This window comes from Sipha flava, unplaced genomic scaffold (genome assembly GCF_003268045.1).
Source record: "Sipha flava isolate LNK unplaced genomic scaffold, YSA_version1 2_pilon_pilon, whole genome shotgun sequence".
Classification (NCBI taxonomy): domain Eukaryota; kingdom Metazoa; phylum Arthropoda; class Insecta; order Hemiptera; family Aphididae; genus Sipha; species Sipha flava.
Genome location: NW_020272972.1, coordinates 1,217,626 through 1,233,951, shown reverse-complemented (window position 1 = coordinate 1,233,951; position 16,326 = coordinate 1,217,626). Strand labels below are relative to the sequence as shown.

The 16,326-nt window shown below is 25.9% G+C and overlaps 1 protein-coding gene across 3 annotated transcripts; it reads left to right on the top strand.

The window, feature by feature from the left end:
- Nucleotides 1-8,825: 8,825 nt before the first annotated feature.
- Nucleotides 8,826-13,529, top strand: LOC112686102. Of its 3 annotated transcripts, XM_025558237.1 has the most exons (4): nt 8,826-9,007; nt 9,090-9,210; nt 12,166-12,278; nt 12,859-13,529. In XM_025558237.1, the coding sequence occupies exons 1-3, from the start codon at nt 8,837-8,839 to the stop codon at nt 12,276-12,278; spliced, it is 405 nt and encodes a 134-aa protein (XP_025414022.1). In that variant the 5' UTR covers nt 8,826-8,836; the 3' UTR covers nt 12,859-13,529. The 3 variants fall into 3 exon arrangements, with proteins under 3 accessions (XP_025414022.1, XP_025414023.1, XP_025414021.1); XM_025558238.1 differs by lacking the exon at nt 12,859-13,529 and having other exon boundaries at nt 9,090-9,173; nt 12,166-12,718; XM_025558236.1 differs by lacking the exon at nt 12,859-13,529 and having other exon boundaries at nt 12,166-12,718.
- Nucleotides 13,530-16,326: the final 2,797 nt, after the last annotated feature.

The window sequence follows — 16,326 nt, the reverse complement described above, 5'->3', positions numbered from 1 at the left end:
ATATATATATATATATATATATATATATATATATATATATATATATAAGAAAGATAAATGAAGGTGATACAAATTTCACCGGGTCAAATACACCTGTGAAAAATATAGTAAGAGCAAAGCGTTACCGGATCAGTTATATAAAATAAATCCTAAACACTCAGTACTAAGAACCACACAAGATAATTTTATCACAACTAAAAATGTTTGACGCCCAGCGAAGTAGGCATAGGTTAGCATGTCACGTTTATAAAATAAAATTTGTGAAATATTGTTTGTTGAACATTTGTCAAGATAGTTTTTCATTTACTGTAATTTAATGATATACTTTTAATAGCATTTCATAAGCATCAGATTTATAAGTACTGAGAAAAAAAATCAATTCTGTATTTTAGATGCATCAATGTCAGAGACTATTTATGTTTCGTGAAGTAAACAGTCAGTTATGTTTCGTTTTTTAAAGTTATCTGAAATATCCAATCGAACCTTTCATTTTTTACTACGTAAATGAAATCAAAAATTATGTGCGAACGTTGATAAAAACAAATTTTTCTAGACAAATACAATATACTCGTACGTTCAGCTGTTGTAGTATGGCCAGTTTCGATTATCCTAACACATACCAACACGTCGGTAGAAGTGTTTGACGGGAAACATTTTTTTGTTCTTCATTTATGTTTTTCTTTTTTCTTATCGTGATTCAATCATGTAAAATTCATACTGATTTTCAAGTATTTCATCCATTAAAGACTTCGGCTAAAACGATTTTTAAATGAATACATTTTATTATACAATTTACCAATACATTTATGTAAGTATTACATAGTTTATTCGTCAACAATAATTTAGAAACTAATTTTTTTTCATAAATTAATTAGTTCGCATTAGTACGTAATAATATTCCTTTTTTCAATAAGGTACGTAATTAATTTTTATGCATTTATTATTAACTTTTGTAACTAGCTTCGATTTACTTTATAAAATTCATAAATATACTCAACGTAAATTTTTTATATTTCATGTTTATAAATGTTATTTCTGTTTTTATTTACAATATACTAAAGACTTTTAATAGAGAATTTATATTTATTAAAACTTCAAATAGTATACTGTCAATGAAAAATATTTTTATAAATATTCTCTACGTCCTATAATATATTATCATCGCCCTTTGTACACCTTTTTGTATTAAATAATAATAATTTTTTACCGTATTTTTATCACGTCATTATTTAATTAATCTTTAAAGCTCATTTTATGATTTATATAACCTCAAAGTATAACATTTCCCTCGTGGCAATAATGTATATTTGATAAGGTATAAAAATACGGTTTATCAATTTTTTCATCAAATATTTATAAAACTTAATAATTTAACTAATTATACTAAAAAATATTTTATTTATTATTATAAATATTTATAATATTATTTATTATTATAAATAATTATTTAATATTATAGTGACTCTAAAAATAAAACCAATTTTACTGTTTCTGGTTATCACCAGTAGTTAGATAGGTATTTATGGTAGTTTTGACAGTTTGAATTGAAAATATACATAAAAATATTACAAAAACCCATCTTTAGGAGGAAAAAAAACAATTTCTACTGAAAAAATACCAAACTTTTTGTATGACATAAAATATTAATAATAATTGTAATGAATAGAGACAGAGGAACGCCTCTGTTTTTGATTATAAATATTTTTTATTATGAGTTAGGGAAAATATTATTCATAAAATTATGGAAATATACTTTCTTAGTACGATATTACAAAAGCGAAACATGCGCGGTTCAAAGAAATTTTTTGGAAAATTAAAATATCTGTCATTATTAAATGCTTTATATACTTAGTTATGAACCTCATTCAGATTTAAATTTAAATAAGAAAGAAATAACTATTTCAATAAATTATGTTTTATTTCTATAAAAATTAAGTAATGTGTATTAAATAAATTAAATAAATATGTGTTCTAAAATTAAAAAAAATATCAATAATTTTAGAAATTTAAACTGTAAGTTGTATATTCGTTTAAGAATTTCATGGATTTTTTTGAATAAAATTAACACTTTAATTACAATTTTAATGTTCCACTAAATATTAACAAAGTTAGTTTTTATTAATAGAAGTATCAAGTACCATAGTAATATACCAATAATAATACGGACCCCACCTTTAACTTTCTTGTTTTTTAATTTTACACACACTTATAATGTATTTCTATTGTTTTTATTTACTATCATCATATAATAATTGTAATATCTTTTCTGCACATATATATTTTAATTATAAAGGGCTCAGCCCGTAAATTTTTAATAAATAAATAAATTATCAATTGATTTAACATCAAAATTAATTTTTGTCATTAGTCATTGATAATTTCTTTCCAAATTAATTTTATAATGCCTAACCCTTTAGAATATAAACGAAAACTCATTTATCAACAAGTCGGTAAAAGTGATTATCCAAAAAAGCGACATATTAAATATAAAAAATATGTCGGTTTTCTTAAATTTTATATTGATTTATCTTAATTACTTAAAATTTAAATGTTTTAATGTTTTATTTTATTCTAATACCTAAAACAGTAACAAATGGCATAAATTATTTTCGTAAAAATGTTATACGGCTACCGAAAAAATTAATTTGCTATAACTTAACCGAAGAGATAACTCTGGCCTAAAATATAAGTTATAGTTTGTACGTGATAAATGGACAACGCGTGCAAATAGAACTAATTGTTTTATCTCCATAATGCACTTTTACGTAGATTCCGATAGCATACCTGGATTTCTTATCAATTTGAATTATCGTAGGTAAGTGACAATCGAACAAATATTACGGATATTGATAAAACCTAAAATTAATCAATTATTAGTAAAACCAATTATTTTTTTATAGTTCACTGAATTATTTTTATCATTAAATTGTGATGGCTATTGAATCTGTGAATACTCATCACTCGATATCAACGGTTTTATAACAGAAAATAAAAAATTAATATAAACAATAATATTCAACTATTGATAAAATACCATATGTTTTTAAATAAACTGAAACAATTTATTCTATTTACATAGAAGTATTGATAATACAACTTATAGATCTCTTCGGAAACATTGAATTTTAGTGATGACTTTTTTTTTAATTTAATTTTTTAATATAAAATATAAATATTAACAATTTAAATATTTTATTAAAAAAATGATCACTTAAATTAAAATATATTTTATCGTAAATCATTAAATTGATCTAAACAAATATTTGATTACCTGTAAATAGTAATTAGATTGTTCAAAACAGTAGATTACTATAAAAATGTAAAACTAACGTCAATATATTTTATATTACGCACCAGTGACACAATAAATTTGCGTGAATACATTTAAAAATATGGGAGACAGTTAAATGCCATCATTAAGGAAATAATGTCCGCATGTATGTAGTTTTTTAATGAGTTGTATTTTAATGGTATCAATAATGACAATTTATGGCAGAATTTAAATATAAAGTTAAAACTTATTTTTATCGAAAATAACTAATTTTTAAATAGTAAATGATTAATGCTTTATTATTGCTAAGTGCTCAATAACGTTTGTGATAGATTGATAACTATATTAAAATTCCTGTTTCTTAATTAATAATACCTTTATATATACATTAAATATTAATTTTTTAATATTTACTATTATATACAATCAAGTATAAATAAATATGCTATCAGAAATTTTAATTAATGGTTATAAATATCATAGCACGTATTTATAGCTGTAAACAATAATATTACACATAAAAAAAAAAAACAAAAACAATTTTTTTGGTTCATCTCTTACCCACGGAGCTTAAACGTGATATTCAAATTGAGGCCGAATGTATAATTATAATTGTTATGGTACTCATTGGTAATAGTCTACAATGAGTTTTGGTATATTCAATGAAATATGTTGATTATTGTGTTTACATATTCATATATTGTGTTTTAATAACAAGTTCAAAAGAGCTGTGACAATGATAAAACAATTTTATAAAAAAAAATTGAACTATAAGATTCAATTTAATTTTAATGAAAAATTATAAGATGATATTATAGGCTTTCAAACATTTCATCTTAATTCAAACTTGCTTTGTACTCGTGCATATAAACAAATAAAAGTGTATATAATTTTGAAGTTCTTTTCATCTCCCTTAAACTAAAATATGAAATAATTTATATAATGATACAGATCTTAAGAAAAAAAAAATGTTTAAGTATATAATAAATAAAACAAAAAAGAATATTCGTAATATAAGTTTTCAAAATGCAATAATATCTTCACAAATAGTTAATTTAATATATGTATGTTATTCAAAAAATCTACGTAATTTAAGTAATTTAATTGTTCGTTAATTATCATAAAATTACCTACAAAATATTCCGCCAAGATCTGTATAATTTGTAGTTAACATATAATATAATATAGTCCCACGTCTCAGTAAGCGTAGCAAATCGTTGATATAACATATACCGATTGTATGTCCATGTGTTTAATGTATATTAATACTATACCTATTTATTAAATAATGTATATTTATATATCATATAATGTAGCAAATATGATACAGGTAATTATAATTTTCCATAGTCGATTTTTATCTATTAATAGTCTATAGTTTAAAAAAAAAATCTGTAGGTATATTCATGATAAATATGAAGTTAATTAATTATTAAATACATTTGTTTTCAAATAATTTACTGTATGATGTATATGTGTTATAAAAGTAAATTGCGATAGTGAGAACATAATTTATAAAGAACGATTAAAATAATACAGAAAAAATAAAAAATAAAATGGCTTGTAAATACTCAATTAATAAATAATAATTTTAAAAACTTTTAAAAACAAAATGATCAAAGCTTTGAAAATCAACTATTCACCTGAAATAATATTAAAGGAACATATGAGTAATATTAATATTCTCTTTTTTAATTTTTATCTCATATTCTTATATATATATATAATCAGGTTTACGCATAGAAAAATAATTGATTTGTACAATATTACAAACACAATCATGCACATCAATATAGATAATAATGATTTTTTTCTTTAAATTATTCTAATTTTTTATATATTTATATCATTAAACATATTCGTATAGTCGTATGATTGTATATTCATTATCTGTTATTCATTAATCATAGTACAAAGCAGAGTTTGGAGACCTTTTTACCTTCGTGGACCAATAACATACGTCTATTTTCTGGAGAATCATTAAAAAAAAAAAAAAATAATAATAACTATAAAACAAACTGTGCCATAGTAATATAATACCAATATATTGTATAAGTACAAAGGTACACTGTTGTTTTATTTAACCATAGCTCATATAACTATTATAGCTACCTTATACTACCACGAATTTAGATATAAAATCATGGATTTTACAATTCCCTGAATCCCCTACAGGAGTCATAACATCTGTTATAAAGTAACTCTGTGTTTTATACTCTATGTTTTATACAAATATTTGAATTTAATTTTATATGTAAATGTTGTTACCATTTTGCTCACTGTATGATTGTTATTCCAATAACCTTTTTAATAACTAATGATGGGTCGAACTGTTCGAATGTCGAACACCAGGTGTTTGGTTCGGTTCGTAATTTTGAAATCAAAGTAAATCTTATCGAACTATTTACCATTTAGAAAAGTTCGAAATTTGAACTTGAAAATATTCTTAATCAAACTCTTAAATATAATTTATCTAAAATTAATTTTCTTTACTTCGTACTTATTAAAATATAAGTATCATAATAGTATTGAATCTTAATTAATACATTTTATCTATATTATACATTTTTAGGTCTGTTAAGTTTTACACAATTTAAGTAACATTTTTATAATTGTAATAAGTAATAGTTCGGTTCGGTTCGGATTCGTCATAATTTGACAATAGTAATTTCGACACCGAAAAGTCAGGTTCTACTTATCACTAATAATAACCAGAATATACATGAATATGTTGCTTAGTGTTGGTGCAAAGTAAAAAATATATATCATTGCATTGTTTCTAAACTATTATGATAGTAAAAAAATAATTTTATTTAGTATCTATTAATTAATTATTAACATATGTGACTGTATAATATACACCTATATTATTAATTGATACAATTAATAAAATAGTCATAAATTATATATTTATATACAATAAGATTACTTTCTAATTATAAAAGATCTACTAACAATATTTATCTTTTAAATTATATTTCAATAATATATTGGCATTTCTAGAATATTTTTGTGTGCATGATAAAACACCGAATTATTGAGCGTGTTGTCTTGTAACTTGTGAGTATATATTTTAACAATTACTTTTTTAATCAAACTTTTATTTACAATTGAGGAACAGTTGCAAATATTTCCATTACAATTAAACTTATTGTATTAAAATAATCTAATAAGAAAAAATAATGTAACCTATACGTATATATTGGACGTTATAAAACTCTCAATATTATCTTTTAAATTGTTTGACGTAAATGTTCAAATGTTGAACTAAACTAATCAACATTTTCATAATTAAATACTTAGTTGATAATAATTAAGTTTTTTTTTGCGAGTTTTAAATATTTGACTCCTATTTAACGAAAAAAAAAAATCATACCAACATATAATTTTGTACATAAAATGTTCATACTATTTTTCACCAATTGGCAGAAATCTAATATTTTATAAAATATTTCTAGACAATAAATATACTATAGATACATAGATGACTCATTGATTTGGGTATTTAATTATTTATTTTTCACCACTGTAAATTATGAAATTGTGTGTTATTATTATGACATTGATAGATTAGCTGAATAATAACATTTAATATTATCATTTAAATTTACCATTATTAATAATCCTTCATAGATTTCCTATTATTCGTATAATAAGTCATTATATGTCAGAGTAAACGGACATTTCTCCAATAATGCTATTACTCCATCTGATGCACTCAGGATGACTACATACCCTCTCTTTTGTTCATTATATTTATTAATGATATAGGAACCATCTCAATATACCATTTACTGATAACCTAAAACTCTATCGACCAATTAACTCAATTGAAGGTTCAATCTAGTTACAAAATTATCTAGATGAACTTTGGAAATGGTGTATTCGAAACGGTCTTTCAATTTACCCTTCCAAATGTAAATATGTCTCATTTAATGGTCTAAGATATAAAACTAAAGTGCCATTCAATATAAACAGTTTTGAATGAAAAATGTTATCTACTGTGCGTGACTAAGGTGTTTTATAGTCTTCTTATGTCATATTTGTAATCTTAAACATAATTATCTAATTAACAAATTTGACGGTTTTTAAGGACGATGCCAAACAAATTTAGATGAATTTACATCCACTAATAAATTTTAGCTACATAATTTTAAAACTGTAAGACTTAAGAATATGGTATAGTTAAATATTTTTTATTTATAAACTATTAAATGTTAATCTGACCTGCACAGAATTCTTAAAGAAGATAAACTTTAAAATTCCAACTTTAAATTCAAGAAGTATTCTACATTTCTTAATACCACAAGGCTCGACAAAAACATTTAAATATAGTCTGGATTACCGACTTTTAGATTCTTTTAGATAACCAGATGACTAACTTTGATTCACTACTTAAAATAAAAAATATCATAATGAATAATAGTTAAACTTATATGTATTTATTGTATATTATGTAATAGTTTTTTTTTCTGCTTATAACTAGATGTACCGTTTACTTTTTTGGAATATTTAAACTTAAAAAAAAAAATTGAAAATGAATAACTAATGTGTTCAAGTAATTTCCATATTTATTTGTATAATTTTTGAAATTTATAAATAAAAGCAATTTATGTTTTAATTAATTTTGTATTATATTTTCTAGTATTCATCAAATAAAAAAGAAATATTGTTACATCAAATATTTTGATTAATTTTTTGACAAAAAAATTTAAATAAACTAATGCACAGATTAATTCATTTAAATATTGACAATAATTAAAAATTGCTAATTAAATAGTACCTTTGGTAAATACATTTTTTAGACACTAGTGAAGCAAAAAATCTTATAGTTTTACAATGATGTTTATTTTTTATTTTTTTTCTGTAAATACGTTTTCAGAGAGATTGGTCCAAAAATTTCATCTATTAATTTTTTGGATTCAGAATCGACCAACGGTGGTACATTGAAAAGGTCATTTTCCATAATCTCAATAGCTTTTTTAGGCATGTGGAAAACTACCAAAAAACCGAATAAAAACGTAAAAAATGCGCAGTAAACGAGACTTCGACTTTTAGTTATTTAGTCATTACTCTAAAAGTAATGAGTCTAGAATATTGAAATTTTTACCCTATATAAAAGATATTGTTTTTATACCCGACAACATTTTCAAAAAAAAGTTAAGCACTTTTGGTTTAAATATAAAACTTTGAAATACCTTATTTTTGAAAGTTTAACATAGTAAAATGTTTATTTTTGAATATTAAAACTTAAAAATTTAATAACATTACCCATATAATTACTTACAAGTTATTACAAGTTATACGCAAACATTTCAAAAACCATTTGTCAAGATTTTTCAAGCATTTAAGTAAATTATTATATGATTTTTATGGAGTTTACTGTTTTACCATCAATTTTCAAAAAAAAATTTTAAAAAAAATTGATACATCCAATCATAATTAAACTTTAGGTGTACAAATAAAAAGATGTTTTGAATATTTTATAAAAAAAATTTCATCCGTTAAATAAGAAAATTTTAAACTTATTGATAAAAAAAAATCATACCGATAATTAGACTAAAAATGGTAAAATGCTCGTATATTTACAATGTACATTTATACAGAAGCTTTGCTCAGAACCTTTTTACTAAAGAAATCAGGTATCCCTATTTAAACTTCAATACACCCATTATCCATTATCCAGTCCGAGGACCGAAAGAACGAGCTACAGCCATCATTATCTTACAATTTCAGGTTTGTAGTTCAACTCGAATTGTTTTCAAATTATAATGGTTTTATTCTATATTTACTAGAAATATTTTTATTTATTTTGCAGATAAAAAAAACTTATGATATTTCAAAACCAGTAGCTTTATTTCTCTACTCAAAATCTGAAACTTCATGGCTGTATTATAAAAATGTACAACTACAATGGAGTAACGACAAATGTTATCTAAGTATTATCTACGTAAAAACACGTTACTAAGATATCAATTGTCCAATGTCTATGTATATCGAAATTTACATTAATTATGCAATATGGTTAATAATTTATGATATAAATCTTATGGATATTTATCTGGCTGATGAAATCCATCGCATAAAAATGCACAGAACATGTTTATACTTTTTATGAATTTCATAAGCTATGGGTTATGATAAGATCGCTTTCATCAGTTACATCGAATAGTGTTAACACTATTATTTTGGAATGTCAATAATAACTTTTTATCTTATAAAGACACTAGTTACAGATTTATATGACTTTAAAATTTGAACAATCGAATGTTAAAATGATTTCGATTTCTAAATAAGTATCAATAACCAATAGCGGAATTATAAAAAACGGTTTAATCATTGTAATAGGATATTAGTTTACGGTAATACTATGAGTATTATTATAGTTTTAATACTTCGGACCAAATATAAGTGATTATTTAATCACTTAAATATAATTTTAAATTATTATTGATAATGTATATTGAACAAAAAAGTCAGATATCATAAGATTAGTGAATATATATAACTTTATATCTGAATCGATTTCACGCCATATTAATATTTCTTAGAATAGGAAACGCAATACGCATTCGTACAACTATTTATGCATTTATATCTAAGTACGATACGCTATGCAAAAATATACTTTAACCGATAAATTTAACTGAAAAAAGTTATTTTAATAAGTATAAAATTGTTAACAATATTATATTGTATATAATTTTTACCGTATTTTTTCAAGCCTCAATAATATGGATTTAAATGTTTCACTGAGGTGTTCACCAAAATTTACAGAGTACATTTCTATGGTTTTAAATTTGAATACAATACAACATAATCTAATTAAAATAAAAAAAATTAAAATTAAAACATAAACATATAAAATCGGCCAAATATTCTTGAGACTAACAAGTAATGGCAAATAAATAAGTTAAAAACAAATAACTATGGAAGTTCAAAATTTTTTCTTAACCAATAAATACAGTATTAATTAAAAATAATTAAATAAATATTAACGCTGTATATAAATAGTATAATGAGAATTTGAGCCTATTGTTGTAATAGCTATCAAATTATTATTACATTTAATGTTTCTTGTTGTAGATTTAGACAAAAAATTATGTAACAGTATTACATTACGTTTTTTTAAAACACTTCAATTATTTATTTAAAATACTTTTTTGGATAACGATATCAATAGCTTTTTTAGTAAATTCATTAGAACATATAATTAATGGACATAGAAAATAGGCATTGTGAAAAAGTGGTTTTCCAATTCTTTAAAAGATTTTGTGTGTGAAAATAAAAATAAAAAAATAAAATATACAGTTATTAATTTCTTATACAGAAAAAAAAAGAAATATTTTAGTTGCTATTATCAGTTACTCTACAATATTAAGACTGGCTATATTAATTTAGAAGATTATTTTTAACATATTTTCACTGTATTTAAATAATTTCTTGAAGAATGTCTTAAAAATAATTTTGGTGATTGTAACAAAACCGAATATGGAATACCTATTTTTATTTTTTATAAATGAAACTATGAAAACTTTTTATACTTTATATTTATAGTAACAATGATTGTTACTTTATTGCACTGATAAGCAAAACAATTTAAAACAAATCCACTTTGTCCAAAAACAATGATGAAAATATTCATATATTATGAATCATAATATATATTAGTTAGTAACAATATACAGTAATTAAATCATAAAAATTATTAATTTACAACTATTATGCAGCATTCGAATAAAGTAAGCTTATCAATATTTCTACATGAATTTGTACGATTTTTTTTTTTTTTTTTGATGATTCACTCGAGAATTAATTACATCAAGATAAAATTATTATTAATATCCATATTACTTCAACCTTCATTCTGAATTAATTTATTTCATTTGTACACGACTAATACAATTATCACTTTCATATAAGTAAATGACCTACAGAAGATTTGAAGCATGTTTTAACATGGCATCTTTCGATGCTTGTCATTATTATACTGACTGAAAATTATAGTGATGAAAAGTTATTTCAAAGTCCAAGCTATATTTTTTTGAAATAAATAATAATTACAATTTTATTATTAAAACTTTTTTTGTGTAGATTTTAATTTGATGCATTTAAAACATATTATTTTATAAACTATCAATGCCGATACATTAATATTGTGGTAATTTATACCAAATGTAAATTATACGTTACTACACTTTACTACATACAAATACTTCAAAAGAAAATGCTTACGTTTGAACATTTATTAAACTTTTATGTAATTTTATTTTCAACTACGTAATAAAAACTTAAATATATCATAATTAAAGATTCTTATTGTTCATTATCTTTTATAAATCTCGAATCCCTTTGAGAATTTCATACAAATGTTATCTTACGTGTATAAAAATTAAAATATTTAAACGAATAATATATAGAAAATTTTTAAAGAAACACGAAAAAAGTTGAAAAAGAAAATAAATAAAAATACTTCCTTAATTTTCAATTTTATACTAATTTATTGTACACTCATACATCGGTCCAATACAGTTTTATAAATTGTAGAAAATTTTTAATTAAATTCTATATTATGTATATAAATTAAAACATTGTAAATTAATCCAACATTTTAAGATAAGGTTTGGTAACCCTCATTCACTTAAACTAATAATAACTTATATAATAACTGATATTGTAAATTAAAAATTTTTTTAATTTTGATTTATGAGCAGAGTAAAAATAAATGAAATTAGGTTTTATTTATGTACTTGTCTCAGTTTATGTGTTACAGGAAATGCATTTAATCAATAAATTAAAAATAAAATTATAACCGATTTTTGATGAATGCATTGGTTTCAATATTAATATAATTACTTTTATGTACTGTTAGTTTAATATAATTAAATTCTTAGTTTCCAGATGGTTAGTGCATATGGTCGACTTCTCAAACATAAATTTAATCAATTCGCCGATGTATAAACTATGGAAGTATATTGAAATCAGCAGAACTCTCACAGTTTTCTAGGTCAATCAAAAGTTACCTATGAAATAAACAATGAATTAGACACTGAGTAATTGACGAAAAATAGGTTAACCATTAAATGACCTCGGGTTTATTTGTAAAGATTATACTGAATAAAACTATTATATGGTTCCATAATTATTACGCTATTAGCCATCGCTAAACAATTTTATTCCTTATCATATATAGACGTTTACACTTGGAAAGTGTATAAAATAATAACTATTTTAACCTTTTCTTAACTGCACGTATTTAATGTAACATAAATCGAATATATGTTTGGCTACGAATTTCGTATACTTTTTCCTTCATAATTAATACATCTATAATTAATACTCGTTTCGAAATAGTTTTAATTAAATATACATCAAAGAGAGAAAGAGAAAGAGAGAGAAATAACTGTCTATATATTTCAATCGCACTCCCATAATACACATTATTATAAATACAGATATAAACTAATTATACGCATATACCTAAACATGTATATATTTTAATACATGTTATCCATACGATTATTTTTAATTTATTGTTGTAGTAAATGTTTTATCGTATGCTTATAAACCTTTAATCATATTTTCAGTCTCGTCGGCGGTGTAATGAATAAACTATAGAATATAAAGCGAAACCGATTTGACCCGGAAAAGCAATTTGGCCAAAAGCAGTAAAGAAAAATAGCTTTTATTTCCATTCAGCTCGTCTCCACGTTACCACCGTATCACTGGACTGCACACTACAGTTGAAATATGATCGTCGTGGCGGTCACGGGTCGGCGGTCGCTGTGGCAAACGTGTCGTACGAGAATCGAAGGGCGTTCGGCGTCAGTGGCTAAAATTTGTTTCCACTATGTTCAGGATTGAATGTGTAATTCTTCGATTTGTAAACGTGTGTCGACTTTTAGCACTGGCGGGATGCACATTCTTAACTACGACCTAATATCGTTCCAGGTTATTTAAGGGTGGAATAAAAAAAATAATACAATACAACAACACCTAAATTTTGTCTTACTGCCATGTAATGTAATGTATTTACTGCAAAACGAGATGTTCTTAAGCGGTTATTATTACTATTATTATTATATTATAACCAGTGCTGTAGTGGGGGGGTACACGGGGATAGACTACGGTACATGGCGTGTACCCACTTCCAATTTATCAACACATACGTGTACCTGCTTGCTTATAATTATTAATCAAATCCTCTAAAAAAAAATTTAAATTAAAAATACTAAAAAGAATTCCAAAAATAACTCAAATTATAAATAGAATTGAATGTTAAAAAATAATAATAATCATAATACATATTAATTTATGACATGTGAAAGTCTTGCTAATCTTATTTGTGAGTTGTTTATATGAGCTGGATGTTAATATTGTTATTTTCATCATTCAGTGTCTTGTTCATGTTTTATTTAAGTTCTACAATTAAGACATTGTTGCGTGCCGTCAATACAACAGTTCAGACGAAGGATGTGTGTTAAGATATTCCCAATAATTACTCAAGTTAAACTTTAATTTACTGCGAATATTCTAAGTACAAAATGTTTTATTAATTTGACAAGTAAACTAAAGTTTCTTCAGGCGTATAAAATAATTTGTTCCATTTTATGGTGTAAGAAAATAATTATATATAAGATATATATAGGGTAAAATATTGACAATTTTAGGAACGTTTTACTATAAAAATATTACTTTTTTAATTCATAAAAAAAGAAGTAGACTTTTTGGAAACTTCAAAAAAATGTATACTTCACTATTTTGAATCATCTGATAAAATATTTTTTTAACACAAATTACAAATAAAAAAAGTTATTTGAAAATATTTGAATTTTAATTATATTTTAAATAAAATGTACAAGTGGACAATGTTAGTAATTACAATTAATTATATTCCACATTAAAAATGCATAGAACCTATTATTATAAATCAAATGCTCAGATTCCTACAATCTTATATTTATTTTGTTTAAATGAAATAATCAATATTTCTACTTGATGTTTAATATAAAAGTAATCTAATTTAGAATGCATGATGTTATAATTTTTAATTCTATGATACAGGCTAAAAATGTTAAAAATATTAAATTATGGGACATTCTTTAAGGTTTTTTTTTATTTTCTGAAAAAACTCATATAATAAATCTGAAAACTACTTGTTACTAAATATTCTAATCAACATAATTGCATATTTAATGTTTAATTTTTATTCAATACCTACAATACCTTGTAAAAGAAAGTTACCTACCTAAATTTACTTTATTATGTTACTTGATTTGTTTATTATTATATTTTTTAATATTTTATGATTATGATAATTATTTAACAAGAAAGTTACCTTAAAAATTCAAGAAATTAAATTGTTATGTTTACGTAACCATTATTTTGTTATGATTTAAATGAAGTGAAGATGTTGAATGTTGAATAGGTTTAATCCGGAAAAAGAACCAGGTTTTTTGAGTTGAACTTTTTGTACTAAACCTGATTTGTGTTATATAATAATAACTGATATATGAAAGGTGATAAAAGAACGAAATTCAAATTAAGTTCTAGGAGGGGGGAATATCTCCCTATCTTTTTTTGTTATTGTGATTATTAAAGGTATTAATAAAATCAGCATATCACCACTTATAGATACGTTTACGGTTACAACACTGTTTAACAACATTGTGGTTGCCCTAAATAAAAAATCCGTGTTACCTAACACATAGGACGCGGCCTATTGACTTGGGAAATGCGGGACTTTGGCGGATGACAAGTTTGGAGATGTATTGCACGCACATTAACGCTGCACCTCCTGCGAGGCCAACAGAATAAAAAATGCAAACATTCACTTCGATGCACCTACTGCGAGCACGTTAAATTCGTTCGCGTCCATAAATTTCATTCTATTTACTTGACGCGATCGCATTAAATGGAAAGGCGAGAAAAAACGTTTACGCGTATCATGTGCACGCGTTGTACGGTAGTCGTGCGTTAACGCTATAAACAGTGCTCGACGCAGGGAGCACCCCTTCTAGTTTTTAGAAATTTTAGCGTCCCCATACTATTAATACGTTGTAATTATGACGCTTAACAAGTTTTGGGGACGCAATTTTTTTTTTTCAAGCAAACAGAGTCCCCCTTCTTTAATTTTGCCAAATCAAGCACTGGCTACAAACCAACAATTGTCAATCCGTATCCGTATTATAAATGCATGAAATAGAGGGGGAAAATGTGTGGCCACGTTTTTCGCTGCGACCGTTATCGATACGGATCAACGAACGACGGATCGCGTGGCCGGGAACGGGGCGGTAGAAACGGTTGTCTCGCTGGTCTTGCGGTTCTAACCAATCCGTCTGAATAGCGTGGTGACGCGTCACCGGTAACGTTCGACAGACCCCGTTCGGTTCGAATCGGTCGAACGTTTGCGCACGATTCGCACAGGACTGGATCGGATCCGGCGCGAAATAAAATTCAAAAAAAAATCCGGGGTAAAAGTACCCGCGGCCGACGGACGCGCGCAACCACGTCCCGGCGGCGCACCGTACGTGTTTTCGTGCGCGCCGCGTCACGCGCGCGTCCGGCCCGGTTATCCGTACCGGTGAACACGCGCGTCTGGATGCCGCCGCGGACGTTGAACACGTGCGCGATCACGGATCGTGTACGTGTTCGCGGCGGCAGCGCCGCGAAAAAACCGGTCTCTCTCTCTCTCTCTCTCTCTCTCCCGTTCGCGGTCGTCCCGATTTCCGGGAACGGACACGCACGATAAATAGCGCGCACGTGAAAGCGGCCACGGCCGGACCCCCATCGATTTTCCGAGCACCCTGTATGACGGCGAACGTGCGCGAGGGCGAGGAGTAGGGGCGCACGCCGATTCGGCCGTGTGCGCAGGTACAACCGCACCCGGTAATATCGAACTCTCTCGGCGGGGCCGGAGGACTCCTCGAGCCGCGACGTCGACGTCGCTGCCTGCTGCCGCCGCCGCCGCCGCCGCCGCCGACGCCGCCACCGTCGTTGTCGCCACCGCCGCCGACGCCACCGTCGCCGACGCCGCTTCGCCATTTCGTCCCCGA